The 19680-nt window shown below is 36.1% G+C and overlaps 1 protein-coding gene across 1 annotated transcript in view; it reads right to left on the bottom strand.

Moving 5' to 3' along the window:
• The window catches only part of LOC108542214 (vacuolar protein sorting-associated protein 13B-like), a 441791-nt gene that overhangs the window by 156877 nt on the left and 265234 nt on the right, over positions 1-19680 (bottom strand). The window contains exons 18-19 of the mRNA XM_017892173.1: positions 2068-2202; positions 1110-1283 (exon numbers count right to left, since the gene is read on the bottom strand). Of these exons, the coding sequence (XP_017747662.1) occupies positions 1110-1283; positions 2068-2202 (309 nt within the window). The remainder of the gene's footprint in view (positions 1-1109; positions 1284-2067; positions 2203-19680) is intronic.

The raw sequence follows: 19680 nt of genomic DNA, 5'->3' as shown, positions 1-19680 counted from the left end.
TTCCATACCCATTCTTACTAGGCTGAAATCTTATTTTTGAGGTGTGCTGTCCTTAGAAGCATGCTGACAGACAGCATCCTTAGACTCACCTTTCAAATACTAATTTCCAGTTTTCAGTGTGGATGCCACTCAACTGCAAATATTACCATAATATATTCATCTTTCAAATGTTTTGTGTCCCTCTATATATTTACTTGTGTACTGCTTTATTCAATATTCACCTCTACATAGTCTCTGCTCAGTTAATTGCAAATCTTTTCATAGTTTCTACTTGAACATACTAGTGCTGAACACACTTTCTATAAGCTACAGTAGTTATTGAATAATGTTAATGAAGCTCTACTCTTAAGCAACTATTTGAAACTACTCACTGGCCAGTTACTTCTAGAGAGAAAATGTGGACCACCTATCTTTTAAAACAAATGTCTATATTACTATCATGTTGCTAGCCTCATTGACTGAACACCCTGACTTTGCTAACCACATACTGGCTAAGTGAATTCATGGCTGATAGTGATCTCTACCTATCATACATTTTTCTTTTCTCAGTCTTCATTGATCCTTCTGATACCTCCTCTCAACATGAGAGGTATAGCTCTGCTATTATGGTGTAGAATAAAATGAAATAGACTCTATTCAAAGTGTTACCAGGAAAAAAAAAAAACTCTAAAAAATGAGATAATGACCTCTGAGATTTTTTTCTCAGTTCTACCATCAAATCTTTTCATTCCTAAAAAATTATAGAAGGTAAAACACCTAATTTACACATGACAAACTGTGGGTTACAAAGTGCTACCATCCCTAGAAAGTCTGCATTATAATGATATGCTATATTTTAAAACTCAGTTGTTCCTTATATAGGTGAATCTGAAGTTAACCACTCTACATACAGCTAAATTCTCTCATATAAATAAAATCATTATTATTCATAAACACATTTCAATTAACAAAAGTGATACAAAATTCTTAATCTGAATTTTGAAAAGCACAACTGCAGAGAAAGCCAATTGACAAAAAAAGCTAAAAAAAAAAAAAAAAAACCAATTTTAAAAGCCTTTCTGGAAAAAAAAAAATGCAAAATAAGGGAATAATAATAGGTTTGTACTTACCAGAATTGTGGCAGTAGTCAATATATTGTGGAACTTGGATTGTGAAGGCCATCAAATCTGGAGCTAAGAGAGACTCTGGCTTTCTACTCTCATTGAGCCACTTGGTGCCATGAAGGTCTTTAGTGTCGGAAGGACCCTGAAGCAAGGGAATCAACTTCTCTTTTCCACTATCAACTGAATAGAAATATTTGTAAGACAATAACAAAATAAAACATGAGTCACTTGAGAATGTTTGATTTTAAAATATACTAACACCATAATATAACATTTCTATTTTATTTGATATTAGCTATACATTTAATTATACTGAGTTTCATAAAATGTAAAGCATTTTTAACTCTTAAGTTTTCGTATTTGCTAATGAATGCAGAACATGTCCAGAAAAGGTTATAAAAGGAAACAACACACTGTCTTCTAAAAATTAAATGAAATCTGGACCTTTATAAACTTACCTTAAAATCAGTTTGCACTGAAAAAAATCACAAATAGTTTTAAAAATATATTATGAAATAAAATATTGGTAGGAAGGTAAAGTCATTTGCAACCAAAATTTAAAAACAATTGGGTCTCCTATTTAATTATATTATAACAACAACTTTTTAATTTAATTTAAAGTGTCTTTTATATATATGTGTGTATATATATACACACACACACACACATACACACACACACACACACACACACACACACCTCCTATTCCCCCAAAAAGGATAATAAACATTCCTTTTCTCCCTCATAACCATTCATAAAACTCAGTATTTTCCCTAAATAAAATTAATTTGTTAAAGTCAAGAAGTATCATCCTGGTACAATTAGAAAATTTCTAAGTAAAATTTAAAACGTCTGATTCACAGAAACAATGAGTAAATTCTTGTTTCAGTAACGTTCCTTGTAAAATGCAAGGCCAATTCTCCTATACAGGCAATAAAGTTTTACACGGTCCAGCTGCACATACCTGGGGCTTTGGCACAAATTTTTATTGATCCCATGGTCCCAGAGGCACATTTGACCAATGATGTGCTGCAGTACTTCAATTCAACATTCTGGATTGAGCCTTCAAGAGTTGGCAGGAGATTCTTAGATTTCACACCTAATAAAAGAAAACTGCAAATGTACTAGCCGATTGAATTTAAATAATTTTTATACTCCTTCACCAAGGCATTTAAACTTAATTATACTTTAACTATCTACCTCAGATGTTCTTACAGTATTTGTGTTAGGTTTCATAGTTCAGTGTTTCAGAGGTGAAAGGATGCAAATTTAAAATAAATGGTCTGAACTCTCATAACTATACTTATGCAGTCAATTCTTGATTAGTTAAGCACAAGAAATAAAAGTAAATGTACAAATACTTTTAAAAAATAAACAGTTTTAAAAATCATATTTGGTTTTAGAAAACAGAGTAAGATTTTTCTTTTTAAAACAAATTTAACTTATACAGTCGAATTTAATTTAGGTGAAGACTTTATTATTATTATTATTTTTTTTTTGAGACAGAGTCTCGCTCTATCACCCAGGCTGGAGTGCAGCGGTGCAGTCTCAGCTCACTACAATCTCTGCCTCCTGAGTTCAGGCAATTCTCCTGCCTCAGTCTCCCTAGTAGTTGGGATTACGGGCGCGTTCCACCAGCCTGGCTAATTTTTGTATTTTTAGTAGAGACGGGGTTTCACCATATTNATTTTTCTTTTAAAACAAATTTAACTTATACAGTCGAATTTAATTTAGGTGAAGACTTTATTATTATTATTATTTTTTTTTTGAGACAGAGTCTCGCTCTATCACCCAGGCTGGAGTGCAGCGGTGCAGTCTCAGCTCACTACAATCTCTGCCTCCTGAGTTCAGGCAATTCTCCTGCCTCAGTCTCCCTAGTAGTTGGGATTACGGGCGCGTTCCACCAGCCTGGCTAATTTTTGTATTTTTAGTAGAGACGGGGTTTCACCATATTGGCCAGGCGGGTGTTGAACTCCTGACCTCAGGTGATCCACCCACCTGGGCCTTCCAAAGTGCTGGGATTACAGGTGTTAGCCACCGCGGCCTGGCCTTACTCAGGTAGTTTTATGTTTAAATGTCTCCACCTAGGCCGGGCATGGTGGTGCACGCACCGTGGCGTGATCCGCCGTGGCAAGCGGATCACGAGGTCAAGAGATCGAGACCATCCTGGTCAACATGGTGAAACCCCGTCTCTACTAAAAAAGAAATACAAAAATTAACTGGGCATGGTGGCATGCACCTGTAGTCCGAGCTGCTAGGGAGGCTGAGGCAGGAGAATCACTTGAACCCGGGAGGCAGAGGTTGCAGTGAGCAGAGATGACTCCGTCTCAAGGAAAAAAAAAAAAAAAAAAAACTACTTGAGTAAACAAATTCTCTGAAATATCTTGGTCAGGTGAAATGAGGAAACAGAAACAAAATACAGATCGAGGATGCCTTATCCAAAATACTTGGGAGCAGAAGTGTCTTGAATTTTGGATTTTGTTGAATTTTGGAATGTTTGTATTATATATTTACCAGTGGAGCATCTCCACTCTGAAAATCAAAACCAAAATGCTCCAATGAACATTTCCTTTGAGAGTCACGTTGGCTCTCAAAAAGTTTGAGATTTTAGAACATTTCAGATTTTGAATTTTCAGAGTAGGGGATCACTCAACCTGCAGCTCAAATAACTCCTGTGTTAAAATACAATAGCTTATAAATAAAATTCACTTGCTCTGTGTAGATAAATAGGAAGCAAATAAATTTTATCAATTAACCAAAAGGTAGATATTAAAATCTTTATTATCTACTAGTTGCTAAAGGATATAAAAGCACAGAAGGTAGTGATTCCCATAAATAAATGGTTAGAAAAACGTAATCAAAAGGGAGAACCTCATTTTGATCCTTAAGGGTAGGCGAGAATTATACAGGCAAAGAAACCTTAAGAATATTATACTGACAGTATGGATAACCACCACTAAAATGATGATGATAGTGATGATGATGATGATAATGACAATTAACTCTAATCAATTAACATTTACTGAGGACTTCAGTATGTGTTATGTACATTTTCTCATTCAGTCCTTACACCAGGCCTGTATTATAGATATTATTATTATCTTCATTTTACAGATGAGGATACAATAGATCAAAGAAGGTAACTAATTTTTGCCCAGAGGACAACAGTTACTATGTGAAAAATCTAGGGTGTTTAACACAATCTGATCCCATCACAGAAGACTTCGTCACTACTTTGCCAACTATTCATGAAAACCCACCAACGTAATTTCGTCTATTTTTCCCTTTCCACACTTTGGTTAAATAAATTCCATCCTTTGTTTTTGAAGCTTCTTTAACTATGTATGAATAGTTAAGAAGATCATACACTTTCTATGATAGTTGTATTAAACATTCTAAAATCCTTGACTTTAAACTTTAGGGTATTCAAGAAGACTCATAATCTCTCAAAGAAATTATGATTCAGTCATCCTGAGCTATGGCCCAGAATTCTGCTATTTAACAAGCACATTAAATGATTTGCAAATGGTTACAGAATGTTATCCTGAGAAATACCTTGTCCCAAATCAACCCTTATGATACGGTTTAGCTTTGTGACCCCACCCAAACCCCATGTTGAATTATAATCTCAAGGTTTTAAGGGAAGAACCAGGTGGGAAGTGACTGGATTATGGGAGCAGTTTCCCTCATGCTGTTCTCATGATAGTGAGGGAGTTCTCACAAGATCTAATGGTTTTTAAAGCATGGCACTTCCTCATTAGCTGGCAATTCTCTCTCCTGCCACCATCTGAAGAAGGTACTTGCTTCCCCTTCGCATTCTGCCATAATTGTAAATTTCCTGAGCCCTCCCCAGCCATGTGGAACTGTGAACCAATTAAATGTCTTTCCTTTATAAATTACCCAGTCTCAGGCAGTTCTTTACAGCAGTATGAGAATGGACTAACACTTGAAGCTATTAATTTGCTATTTTGTATTTTGTCTTTATATAATTGTGTACTGATTGGTTGCTATTTTCCAATATTTGCCACCTGAATTGTGTCCATTTGAAGTGGTATCCATTATCCTCTGAGAAGGAGTTCTAAACCTATGGTCTATAGCACACTTTAAGGAGTTCATTACACCTATGAAATGGTATCTAAAACTTTATTTACACATTTTAAAGCATTTTTTAACAGATTCTCAAAATTCATGTCTCAGGAAATTTTAATATCTCAGAAAATTAAATGATGCCAAAAATGCTAATACAATCATCATCATCGTAGTAGTAGTAGTAGTAGTAGTAGTAGTAGTAGTAGTAGTAGCAGCAGCAATAAAAGCAGCAGCAGTAGTATCAATAATAGTAATCATAGCACTTAACATTCACTGAGCACTTACTGAGTGCCATGCATGATACCCAGTTTATTTTATTTATTTGGCACACACAAAATAATCCTTAGGAGCTATTACTATTTTCATTCTATATATATAAAAAAAGGATTGGAGAAATAAGGATTTTGCAAAGGCCCAAGTCAGAAAGTGGCAAAGCCTGGATCTCATTTTTCTTTATAAGAAAGGATGCTGAGCAACTCTATTTAACATCTACTGTATTTGCAGGGAGCTATAATCAATGGATAACTTAACCTGTTCCAATCACTATGTTAGATGATGAGACAGAAACAGAACTTAATAATACCCTGCCCTCCCCTGGCTCTTATGCCTTAGGGTCAGACTCTCATTCAATACCAATTTTTCAAAAGAAATACAGGAAACCTATATAGTAGTCAGCAAACAAGAGCTACTGAAAGATTCCCTAAAGAGTCATTGATGGTGTTCAGAACCAAAAATCTCAATTAGTTTCTGGTATATACAAAAGCAAAAGAATATGGATAGACCAAATGAGTTTCTTTAAAATTATTTTATAACACGGCTTCTTTTACAGTTTCCTAAACTTAATAATAGCTCACTGTAATCTCGAGCCCCTGGGCTCAAGTGATCCTCCCATCTCAGCCTCCTGGGTAGCTGGGACTATAGGTATGTACTCTACCACACCTGCTTTTTTTGTAGAGACAGGGTCTCACTATGGTGCCCAGGCTAACCCTAATTCTTTTTCCACCAACCTTCTTGCCCTCCATAATTCTTTAAGACTCACTGAGACCTTTCCCTCAGTGTCAACTTTCTAGTGTTCAGTAATCAGCTTATGATCACTTTTGTAGTTATGATGTACATATTAAAAGATGAACTAACAAGAAAGATCTATATATCTCTGTGGAATTAAAAGATTAAGGAGTAAAACCATATGATTACTTCTGTTCCCCCACTGAAGTCCACCAAAAGACTATTAAGAAATTATTTTACGGCACTAAACTAACAAAGAACCAAAAATAAAAAGACAAGAGCCAAATAGGCCGCTCTCAAACAAGCAAGAGCTATCATCTAAATTTGGAAAGATGGATATCTGATGAACAAGTAGCAATGAGTAGCCTTAGTAGAACAGAGAGAAGTGCCGGTGGGTAATTAAACTAATAAGCAAATTTATCCTGCAATAAGCCCCAGAAATATAAGAATTAAAAAGAGGCCACGCAGCACTGAAGGCAGGGATGCAGTGAGGTTAGAAAGATGAGGAGGTGACTAAAATTTTATCTAGTGACCACAGATTATTTTTCTTAATCCATGTAGAATCCTCTCCTCTAATCCATGAGTGTCAGTAACTACCTGACACTCACCTGGCAGAAGACTAAAGGGTTTACTTTGGAGAGGTTAAACCAGGAGGACTCTCAACTGAGAAATATGAAATACAACCATATGCTAAAAGGGAGGAATTATCTTAGAATCTGGATTCTGGATTCCTGATAATGAAATCTCCCCTTCCTTTACTAAGTACCAGGCTTAGAAACCTCAAGAAGGAAATGGACGGCTTTCTCTCTGTAAAAACGAGCAAGCTCAAGAAAAAGGAACCATGACACTGATAATCGATTATCCTCAAACCAAAAATGAGCTGTGTGTCCAATTCCCCTACAATCAACAAATTCCAACCTCACACAGAGGTTTCAGTTATTTTGTACTTCATTCTGCAATATGAAGGATCGTTAAATTAGATGGAAATCACAAGTGTGACAGGCAGATATTATTTTAAAACATAAAGAAAAGGAACATGGGGTAAACAGACAAGCCAGGAGCAAAAGAAAACTTCAAATAATAATAATAATGATTTCTGTCCTCAAAGAGAGTACAGAAGATACTGCATTAGGAAATGAACATTTATTTAAAATATACAAACAACAAAAACAAGCACTTAGAAATTAAAAATATGATGCTAATTATCTTTAATAAATAGACTGGAAAATAAAGTTGAGAAAATCTCCCATAAATTAAAACCAAAAAATCCAGAGAATGAAAATGGAAGAAAAATGAAAATAAAATGAAAAGATCAACATAAGCAATCCAATATCTAAAAAACAAAAGGTCTAGAAGGAACTATTAAAAGAAAATGGGGAAAATAATCAAAAACATAGTTCAAGAGTATTTCCCAAACTGTAGAAAAGGAGTTCCAAATTAAAAGTGTTTACTATGTATCCAGTATAACAAATGAAAAAAACACACACATAAACTCATACCACCTGAACATTAGGGCTAAAGAGACACTCCTAAAAGCTTCTGACATAAGACACACACGTACACATAAAAACAAAAACAGGTGACAAAAAAAAGAAGTAGAATGGCATCAAACTTCTCAACAGAAATGCCAAAAGCAAGAAGACAATAATGTGATGCTTTCAAATTTCTGTAGGAAAATCACTCCCACCCTAAAAATCTATATATAGTCCAATCAATTACATATAAAGATAAAATGAAGATTCATTCAAACATGTCAGACCTGAAAAAAGTTTACTTCCTATACCAGGAAGATAACCAGAGGATTTTGCTCCACCTAAAAAAGAGAGTAAATCAAGAAAGAGTAACATATATGGTCTAAGAAACGGGATTCAACAGGAGAAAAGGAAATCCCAGGAAAATTATAAAAGGAAATTTCAAGACATCTCTATAGTAGGCCTAGGGAACAAAGAGAAAAGCAGGAGGAAAGAACATTTAAAAAAACAATGACTCCAAAAATTGAAAGTAATTATCTCATGCACCTGAAGGCATTGAGAGAAGCTATGTTTATGTCAGAGTTTGGGGGAATTAATTAAAAATAAGTACATAAAACACTAATCAAGCAATAACAAAAAAAAGACAGTTAACTCCAAGACAGTTATTAACTCCAAGAATACAAGTTTTATAAGAAAAATAAATGCAATGGTAGCATATTCTAACTCATACATACATGTTTACAATACGTTCATACTTAGTACAGATTTAAGCAAAAACTGTGATATAATTACACTCAAAGATTTAGGAAAAGGAATAAGAAATAGAGGCTGTGAGTATTGGCCCTAAAAACTAAATCTTCTATGACAGGCAGAATAATGGCCCCCCCAAAGATGTTCATATGCCAAATCTCAGGACCGTGAACATGTCATATTATTATGGAAAGGGAAATTCAGATTCCTAATCAGCTGGCCTTGAAATAGGGAGATGATCCTAGATTATTCAGGTGAACCCAATGTAATCAGAAGACTCCTTAAAAGTAGTAGGAGGAGGCAAAAAAGAAGAGTCAGAGAAAGAGATGTGATGACAGATGCACAGTCATAGAAAGGAAACATTGCTGGCTTTAGAGACGGGGGAGGGGGTCACAGGCCAAGGAATTCAGGAAATTTCTAAAAGCTAGAAAGGACAGGGAAAGGGGTTTTATCTTAGAGCCTCTAAAAAGGAGCCCTACTGACACCTTGATTTTAGTCTGAGACCCATTTCAGTCTTCTAAACTACGTAATTGTAAGAAAATAAATGTGTGTTGTTTGAAGGCACTAAGTTTATGGGAATTTGTTACAGCAGCAATAGAAAACTAATATATCCTCATATTCAATAGTAAGTATGTAGATAACATCGACATACCCCTGCCTAACACAGAGAATGATTTAGCTTTTAGGGCCAACACTGACTTTCTCTATGGAAAAACATGGGAAAAACTATCACAAGAACAGAAAACCAAACACCGCATGTTCTCACTCATCGCGCTCGCGGAACTGAACCAATGAGATCACTTGGACTTGGAAGGGGAACATCACACCAGGGCTATCATGGGGAGGGGGGAGGGGGAGGGATTGCATTGGGAGGTTATACCTGATGTAAATGAACGAGTTGATGGGTGCTGATGAGTTTGATGGTGCAGCAACAACATGGCAACAAGTATCATATGTAACAAACCTGCACGTTATGCACATGTACCCTAGAAACTTAAAGTATATATATAAAATAAAAAAATAAATAAATAAATAAATAATAAAAAATAAAAAGAGCTTTATTAGAAAAAAAAAAGAAAACTGTGACAAACAAAGACTACTATTTAGAAATTTAGAGGTATATATCTAAGAAAAGTTGAAAATGATTGTCTCTAAAAGCAGTAAGGATGACAGGGGCCAGAAGACTGCTCTGTTTGTTACAAGCCTTGCAAAGCTATAATTTAATAAAATAAAACAAAAGATTGGCCGGATGCAGTTCATGCCTATAATCCCAGCCCTTTGGGAGGCCAAGGCAGGAAGATCACTTGAGCTCAGGAGTTTGAGACAAGTCTGGGCTACATAATGGGACTCCATCTCGACAAAAAAATTAAAAATTAGCCAGGCATGGTGACACACACCTGTGGTCCCAGCTACTTCGGAGGCTGCGGTGGGAGGATTGCCGGAGGCTTCAGTGAGTCATGGTCATGCCAATACCCTCTTGCCTGAGCAACAAAGCCAGACCCTGTTTGAAACAACAACAACAAACGACCATCCAAAACATTCAAACAGCCAGGAGCCATATTGATACTGGGAAATAACAAAATCACAGGAGAGTGTAACTATAATAAAGGTTTCTGAAAGAGGAAAGAAGTAAATTATTTTAAAAGATGCATTAAAGAGATAGTCAAGAGCTTCCAAATCTTTTATACTATATAGTAAGAAGTATTATCCTTTCAGGGGAAGAATAAAAGGAGAAAGTGAAATGAGGGGAAGATTTAGCACATAAGAAGAAAGTGAAAAGCCTAAATAAAAGTGGCTTGCTAGGAAATACTAGTAAGACAGGTGTACCAAGAAAGTTAGTTAGTTCTAAGATTCAATAGGTGACAAAGACTGTAAAAATCTCCCTCTGAAAAGAGAAACTTTAAGAGACAGCACACTTAAAAAGGTAGAGGTAGTTTTATTATTGTTGTTGATTATAATGATTTTAACATCAAAAAAAAGATATAGTGACCCATTCTAGGGTTAAGTCAAAATACCCAGGTAAAAAGCACTTAGTATTTTCAGCAGAACATAAAATATAACCACTGAAACAACATGAAACAAAAAGTAATCTCAAAAGTGCAACTCACAGCGATCATTAAATGACAGAACTGAACTTTAAATATTCACAAGGTACAAAACACAAAGTCTGTTCAGTAGAGCTTAATTTTCTCTCTTTTTTTTTTTCTTTTGAGACGGAGTCTCGCTCTGTCGCCCAGGTTGGAGTGCAGTGGCACGATCTCGGCTCACTGCAAAGGAGCTTAATTTTCATTGTTCCACCTCTATTGGCATCTCAGAAATCCCTGTCCATATTGCTGTAATCACCAGCAAAAAGACTCAACAAGCAATTACTGACAAACATGTAATTCTTTTTTTAAACAAAAACAATGGCAAATAAACATTTGACAAGTAAAAGTTCAGCTTCACAGTGACAGAATGATTTTTAAATGCCTCAATTTAAAGCAATACAGTTTGCCGCCTTGTTTATGACATAATTCTTAATATAAAATAAATACATAAAATATGCTTCTAACTCTTAAATTATATAAATCACAATCTCTCCTACATGTCTTTGTCACACTAACCACATATGTTCTTAGAAAACTTATTTGCATTACTAATAAGAATTAACCTCACTGACAATCCCAAATGCTGGTGAGGATGTGGAGAAACAGAAACTCATTCACTGTTGGTGAGAATGCAAAACGGCTACAGTCACTCTGCAAGACAGTTTGATAGTTTCATATAAAACTAAACACACATTTATCATACCATTCAGTATTCACACTCTTTGGTATTTACCCAAAGGAGGTGAGACAAGTCCACACAAAAACCTGCATACAGATATTTATAGCAGCTTTGATAGTTGCCAAAACACAAAAGCAACCAAGATGTCCCTTAGTAGGTGAATGAATAAACTATGGTACATCCAGACAAGAAATATTACTGCTAAAAAGAAATGAGCTATCAAGCCATGATAAGGCACATTACTAAGAGAATGTGAAAAGGCTACATTCTTGAAAAGGCAAAACTACAGAAACAGTAAAAAGACCAGTGGTTGCTGGGTTTGGCTGGTGGGGGATGGGATAAATAGGTAGAACACAAAGAAATCTTAGGGCTGTGAAATATTCTATATGATAGGATAAGGATGGATACATATCATATACATTTTCCCAACTCCATAGAATATACAACACTAAGAGTAAAATCCAAAGTAGGCTATGGACTTGAGTAATTGTGACACATCAGTGTAGGTTCATGAAGGTAACAAATGTATCACTCTGATGGGGGATATCGAAATTGATAATAGTGGAGACAGACTATACATGTTTTGGGGTGGGGGTATATGGGAAATCTCTGTACCTTCTTCTCAATTGTACTGTGAACCTAAAACTGCTCTTAAAAAAATTAAATTAAAAAAAAAAAAACTCAAAAACTCAAGCGACTTGTTCCATTATAAGCTTATTTACTTAACTTTGATTGATCTACTATGTCATAATTCCAAATGTGGGAATAAGAACATTTCTGGGTACAAGAGACTAGAAAATTAAGTATTTTTATTTGGAAGGGGACAGAGTTTGGTTCTTCAGAATACAGAGGAACTTACAACTTCTAGATATAGTCTCACAAGAAGATTCGATAACTCACATTGGTTAGAAAGGGGAGGATCAGTAGACTGTATGTGGACTTCAAAGAAGGGATCTAGTGATCCCATCCAATTCAATCTAGTGATCCTCCCCTTTCTAGCCAATTAACCTATTCCAAATAGGTTAATACTATGCCTCAAATATAATATAAGTTCAAGAAGAAATAAATTTTCTCTATCCTTGACATCTTCACTACCAACTGCAGGAAACTGAATAATTAACATACATGTTGGCAGATCATGCCATTAATTTATTTTCCCTCTGGTTGCTTTTAAAGGTTCATGCTTATCTTTAGTATACCAGAGTTTCACCACAATGTGTCTACTTAGAGGTTTAGGTTTATTTTTCCTGCTTGGAATTTATGATTCTCAGGTCTGAAGATTCACATCTCACATCTATTTTGTCAGGGGTAAGAAAGTCAATAAATATTGCTTCTCTCCCACTTTCTAGTTCTGAGAGTTGATAGAAATAATCTTTTCATTCTAGCATCCATATCTGTTGACTGTATTTCACATATCATCTCTATTTTCAATGTTGCATTCTGGGAAACTTCTTTATAACCACCTTCCAGTTCACTTATAGTATCTTCGGCTGTGTCTAATCTGCTGTTTAATCCATTTAATCCATTAAGGACTTCTGACTTCCAAAAATTTTTTTCATTATAAAAATTCTCTAGTCCTTATGATAGTATCTTGTATCTCTCTTGTAATTTCAATTCCATCTTTTACTTCTTCAATTACTTTTAAAAAGTCTTTTATACTGTTTCTGATATATTATCTGACATTATAGAAGTTGAATTTGGCCACTGGAGGTTTCTGCTCAGTCTTGCTCTTGGTGAATTATTTACTCAAATTCTTTGTAATTTTAGATTATGAGTTTACATTTCACAAGGCTTTCTTTTTCACATCCATTGTCAGATGTAAGGGTATGTGCCACAGCAAATACTTGTACTTACCACTAAATACTCAGGGACATAATTAACCCACTAAGGATCACATTTTAACTAATTAGTTCAGTAGTTCCTAGGTCAGGCAAGAAATTAAAATCTGAATGAGGACAGAGTTGTGGTTACAAAATCTCCAGGAAAGCATCCTCTCCCTTCCCAATCAAGGCCAACACAAAGAATCTTCTTTGTTAAATCTGGAGTGAAACAGATTTTTGAAACGGTCTACCTTTTCACTAGTGCTTTGAAGTTATGAGCTTACTGAAGTGGAACGTCGCTTCCAATTCCTCCCTTCTTGCCCACACTCCCTTCTGGTAATCAAAATCCAAACCCACTGGTTAGTGGGGTTGCCATAGATCATTAGGGGAACCCAGAAAAAACATCAGTGCCTACTTCCAACACTAATTTTCATTTTCTCTTTGTTTTTTAAATTTTTTTAGAAGTCTTGCTATATATTTCCTAAGCAAAAAGTAGCTTATACACGAATTTTCTCCTAAGATTTTATCCAAGATAGAAGAGGAAGAAAAATGTAATTTCTGAGGTTAAATACTGCAGGATATGCAAAGAAATTAAATACATCATGAGCCCAGAAATTTATTAAACTACTCTAAGTTTTCTCGTCTGTAAAATAGGTATAAATCACTAGCTACTTCACAGAGTAATCGTGTAATCGTGAGCACTGAGTAGAATAAATGGACAGTGGTTAATAGTGCATTTGGCAGGTAAATGCTCAGTAAATGTCAGATACTATACTGTCATTATTCTACTATTAATATAAACAATACAAGCTGGGATTAGAAAAGTTCAGTTCATATACATTAAAAATTAATATGGGACTTTACTGAAAGATACACTAATCACTAGACCTTTACTCTAGTAAAAACTCTACCATCAAAAAGCTGTATAATGTTGCATTTAAAACTTTGTAGCCCAGTTTCTTCACCTGAAAAAAGTGAGGGACTGGATTTGGTTATGACTATGATTGCTTTTATCTCTAAAAGCCATGATTATCTACAATGGATCGAAGACCATAAATATGACAAAATGGAATATGAAATAAACAGTCTTTCAGGTAGTAATATAGTCATGTACCTTCAACATTTTTAGAGGCAAAGAAAACTTACACTAATTAATTAAATGAAGTAGTTATGTTTTTGAATATACAATAGAAAAAATATTCACTAGGCAAAGTCAGGTAGTGATAAAAGCTGAGATAAAATTTTAAAGGAATAATTATAAATACTTTAAGCATGGCTAAAGAAGCTAAATGACTAGCTGAAAAAAATAAAAGAAGTCATAATAAAGACAAAACTATACTTTAAAGAAACATCATGTGTATGTGTGTGTGTGTGTGTACAGGCACGTATATGCACGTCTGTGTTTGGAAGGAGTTGGTAAAGAGCACACTGGAATAAAAACAAGTACATTACTCACTATGCACAGATCATTCTCCTTTCTTTAGTTTAACTCACTGTATGCCACAAGGCACTGTCACTAATGCCACAACACAAAATTGTCATCCTACAAGGCTAATTACCTGACTATGAAATTAAGACTCCAACAAGCTATTTTTTTACTATAAGAACTCTGTGTGCAACCAAGATTCCAATCTTGCTACTTCAATCAAAGCCCTTCAATTCATGATAAAGAACTACTGCACAAAATTCTAACCTATTTCTCACTTAAGTTTAGAGCAAGCAGGTGCTGCTATGGTTTGAATATATATTCCCTCCAAAACTCACTTTGAAATGTAATCGCCCACTAGATTTTCATCCTAGCTTAAGGATGCAAGTTTTGTCTGTGCCTAAGCATGATCATTTACTAATGGTCACTCATGTGTGGCGCTACCTTTGATTCATATGTCTTTTATTCTCTTTCTCACTCATTCATTCAATAAATATTTACTATGAAACTACTCTATACCAGACTCAGCCTGGAGTTAGACAAGTAAATAAGACCGATTCAGTCTCTTCTCTCATGAAATTCACAATCTAGTGAGAGAAGCAGTCATGAAAAAAATTACACAAATATATACATATTCAACATTGTGAAAAATGCCAAAAAGAAGTTAGACTGCTATGAAAATGGAGGGAAACAATCTGAGAAAATTCTGCAAATCACTTATCTGATGAGACACTGGTATCCAGAATACATAGATAATTGCTAGACCTAAATAACAACCAAAAAAAACCCAGTTCAAAAATGGGCAAAGGACTTGAATAGACATTTCTCCAAAGAAGATATGCAAATGGACAATAAGCACATGAAAATATGCTTAGCATTACTAATTAAGAAAATGCAAATCAAAACTACAAAGAGATACTACTTCATACCCATTAGGATGGCCACTATTTTAAAACACACACACACACACACACAAAATAACAAATTATATCCAGGATGTGGAGTAATTGGAACCCTTGTATATTGTTAGTGGGAATGTAAAATGGTACAGTGAAAAACAGTATCGTGGTTCCTCAAGAAATTAAACATAGAACTACTATATGATCCAGCAATCGTACTTCTAGGTATACGCTCAAAATAATTAAAAACAGAGTTTCAAAAAGATATTTGTATACCTGTGTTCATAGCTTAATCATTTATAATAGCTAAAACATGGAAGCAACACAAATTCCAAAGGATGAATAAATAAGCAAAATGTGGTATATACATACAATGAAATTATTAGTCAGCTTTAAAAAGGAAGGAACATGTAGATCCAGCAAATGTCATAGTGGTAAGGATCACGGGTTTGGTTTTGTTCATATATCCTAGAAGCCAGCAACCCAGAAAGGCCAATGGGTGCAGACAGAAAAAAGTATCCCAACCTGCTCTCCTTAGCCAAAGGACCAGAAAGACGTATCCTAGCAAAACAGAACATGTTTAGGCAAAAACTGGTCTCCTCGAGCCAAACGCCACTCTAAAAATGGTGAACCTACCACTACCAACAACAGCAAAGATGAAGTGGGAAGCCTAGACTTCCATATTCAGCATACTCTAACAAGAACCCCAACATCCCTGCCTGGGTAGAGTAAGAGTAGGTTAAGAGAAGGCCTAGACTTTTAACTCCACCTAGCAGTAAGACTATGCCTCTCCCGCTTTCAGCTGGGTGGTGTAAAGAGAGACCTAGTGGAGATTCAAAAATTTTACCAACCTGCAGCAATAACATACCATCTCATCACCAACATAATGTCAGGGGAGGCATCACTTAGAGCAGTAATGAGGCAATCTAAACACTCCAAGCCAGTGATGTATCAACAGAGGCCTCACTGAGAGCCAGAATATCGACCCCGGGCCAGAAGTAACAAGAATCCCCTCGGCCTTAAACAGCAATGCAGGCCAAGTGGAAACCCTGAATTTCTACATCCCCTAGCAGTAATAAGTAGAGGCATGTTCCCTTCCACTGCAGGAGCATTTGCAGAGGAAGTCAGCTAACTAACAGAGGTTTAAACACAACACAGAATCTTGGAAAACAATATCCAAACATCCAGGTTTCAAATAAAAATCACTCGTAATACCAAAAACCAAGAAGGACCCAAACTGAATGAAAAAGGATAATAGATGTCACTGAGATGACACAGATGTTAGAACTATCTGAGAAGTATTTTAAAGCAGCCATTATAAAAATGTTCCAATTAACATTTTGCTTGAAGCAAATGAAAACAGATTTTGGCAAAGAAATAGGAATTTGTAGGGGAAAAAAAAGAAGAAAATGGACAACAATGACATAAAAACAAACCAAACAAATTCCAGTATTGAAAAATGCAACAACCAAACCAAGAGACTCAATAAATGGGTTCCATACCAGAATGGAGAGGGCTAAGGAAAGAATCATTAAAATGGAAGAGGGAACAACAGATATTACCCAATGTGAAATACAGAAAAAAACAGAAAGGGAAAAAAAGAGAAAAGAGTCTTAGGGACCTATGCGAAAGTTAGAAAAAAGATCTACCTTTCAGGTCATCAGAGTCCAGTACAAGAGAAATAAAAAGATGAAACAGAAAATGTACTTCAAAAGAGAGTGGCTCTGTAATCCCAGCATTTTGGGAGGCCAAGGTGGATGACCTGAGGTCAGAAGTTTGGGACCAGCCTGCCCAGCATGGTGAAACCCTGTCTCTAATAACAATACAAAAATTAGCCAGGCATGGTGGTGGGTGCCTGTAATCCCAGCTACTCAAGAGGCTGCGGCAGGAGAATCACTGGAACCCAGGGGCAGAGGTTGCAGTGAGCTGAGATCACACCACAGCACTCCAGTCTGGGTGACAGAGTGAGATTCCATCTCTAAATAAATTCATTTAATATAATATAATATAATATAGTTAAAAATCAATTAATTTAACAGTTGCTAATAACTTCCAATATTTGCCAAAAGACAAAACCTAAACATTAAGAAACAGAGCTAGCTCCTAACAGAGTAAACTCAAAGAAATCATCACACATCATGGATAAACTTTTGAAAATAAAAGAGAAAAAATATTGAATGGAGCAACAGAAAAACTACACCTTATGTATAGAGGGGGGAAAATGAAATGACAGTAGATATTTCATTAGAAACCATAGAGGCCAGGAGGAAGTAGCATGACATTTTTCAATTGCTTAAAAAAAAAAAGTACCCCAAATTCTATATTCAGCAAAAACATACTTCAGGAAAGAAGGAGAAAACGAGACACTCTCAGATGAAGGGAAACTAAAACAAACAAACAAAAAAAATATGTCATAAGCAGATCTACAATAAAAGGAGAGGTAAAGATCTCCAAACAGAAAGTTAAGAATAAAATAAGGGTTTTTTTGGATATCAGCAGAGAAAAGAGAATACAACAAGCAAAAATAGAGTACACAGGCTTTCTGTCTCCTCTGGAGTTTTCTAAAGTATGTTTCATGTTAAAGCAAAAATAATATCTGATATGGTTCTCCATATACACAGAGGAAATATTTCAATTATAAATGAGGGAGGGTAAAGGAACATAAGAACAAGTAAGGATTCCATATTTCACTTGAACTGGCATAACACAATACTAGTTAACTTTAATGAGTCAGAAATGTAAAATGTAATGCCTACAACAATCATTTAAAAAGCTTGATGAGATACACTTAAAATTACTACACATAAACCAAAATGGAATTCTAAATAATGTTCAAATAATGTTCAAGTAACCCACAAGAAGACAGAAAAGAAATGAAAACAGAGATATCAAACAGACAGCAAAAAATAAAATGGCAGATATAAAGTCTAACATATCAATGATTGCATTTAATATAAATGCTCTGATTATACAAATTAAAAGACAAGACTGACAGACTGGATCAAAGAAACATATTCCAACTATATGGAGTCAATAAGAAACTCACTTCAAATACAACAATGTAGGCAAGTTGAAAGTGAAAGGGTGGAGAAAGTAGATTATATAAACATCAATACACAAAAATTATAACATAGTGAGCTACCACTTCACACCAAATAAAATGGCAATAATAAAAAGAGAAACAATAACAATGTTGATGAGGATGTGGAGATATTGAAACCCTCGGGGATCCACGTCAAGATGGTGGAATAGGAACAGCTCCAGCATCCAGCTCCCAGTGTGAGCGACACAGAAGATGGGTGATTTCTGCATTTTCAACTGACGCACTGGGTTCATCTCATTGGGGCCTGTCGGACAGTGGGTGCAGGACAGCGGGTGCAGCCCAATGAGGGAGAGCCGAAGCAGGGCAAGCCATCGCCTCACCCGGGGAAGCGCAAGGGGGAAGGCAATTCCCTTCCTAGCCAAGGGAAACCCTAACACACAACACCTGGAAACTCAGGTCACTCCCACCCTAATACTGGGCTTTAACAAGGATCTTGGCAAACGGCACATCAGGAGACCATTTCCCGTAAGTGGCTCAGAGGGTCCCATGCCCATGGAGCCTCCCTCATTGCTAGCACAGCAGTCTGAGATCTAACTGCAAGGCTGCAGCAAGGCTGGGAGAGGGGCATCCGCCATTGCTGAGGCTTAACTAGGTAAACAAAGCAACCTGGAAGCTCCAACTGGGTGGAGCCCATCTCAGCTCAAGGAGGCCTGCCTGCCTCTGTAGACTCCACCCCTAGGGACAGGCCATAGCCAAACAAAAGGCAGCAGAAACCTCTGCAGATGTTAAATGTGCCTGTGTGACAGCTTTGAAGAGAGTAGTGGTTTTCCCAGCACAGAGTTTGAGATTTGAAAACAGATAGACTGTCTGCTCCTGTGGGTCCCTGACCCCCGAGTAGCCTAACTGGGAGACATCCCCCACTAGGGGCAGAATGACACCTCACACTTCACATGGATGGGTACACCTCTGAGAAAAAGCTTCCAGAGGAACGATCAGACAGCAACATTTGCTGTTCAGCAATATTCACTCTTCTGCAGCCTCTCCTGCTGATACAGGGTCTGGAGTGGACCGCGGGCAAACTCCAACTGACCTGCAACTGAGGGTCCTGACTGTTAAAAGGAAAACAAAAAACAGAAAGGACATCCACACCAAAACCCCATCTATATGTCACAATCATCAAAGACCAAAGGTAGATAAAACCACAAAGATGGGGAAAAGCCGAACAGACAAGCTGGAAATTCTAAAATCAGAGCGCCTCTCCCCTCCAAAGGAACGCAGTTCCTCGCCAGCAATGGAACAAAGCTGGA

Source organism: Rhinopithecus bieti, unplaced genomic scaffold, assembly GCF_001698545.2.
Source record: "Rhinopithecus bieti isolate Rb0 unplaced genomic scaffold, ASM169854v2 scaffold_73, whole genome shotgun sequence".
Taxonomy (NCBI): domain Eukaryota; kingdom Metazoa; phylum Chordata; class Mammalia; order Primates; family Cercopithecidae; genus Rhinopithecus; species Rhinopithecus bieti.
This window is presented reverse-complemented; position numbering and strand designations above follow the sequence as displayed.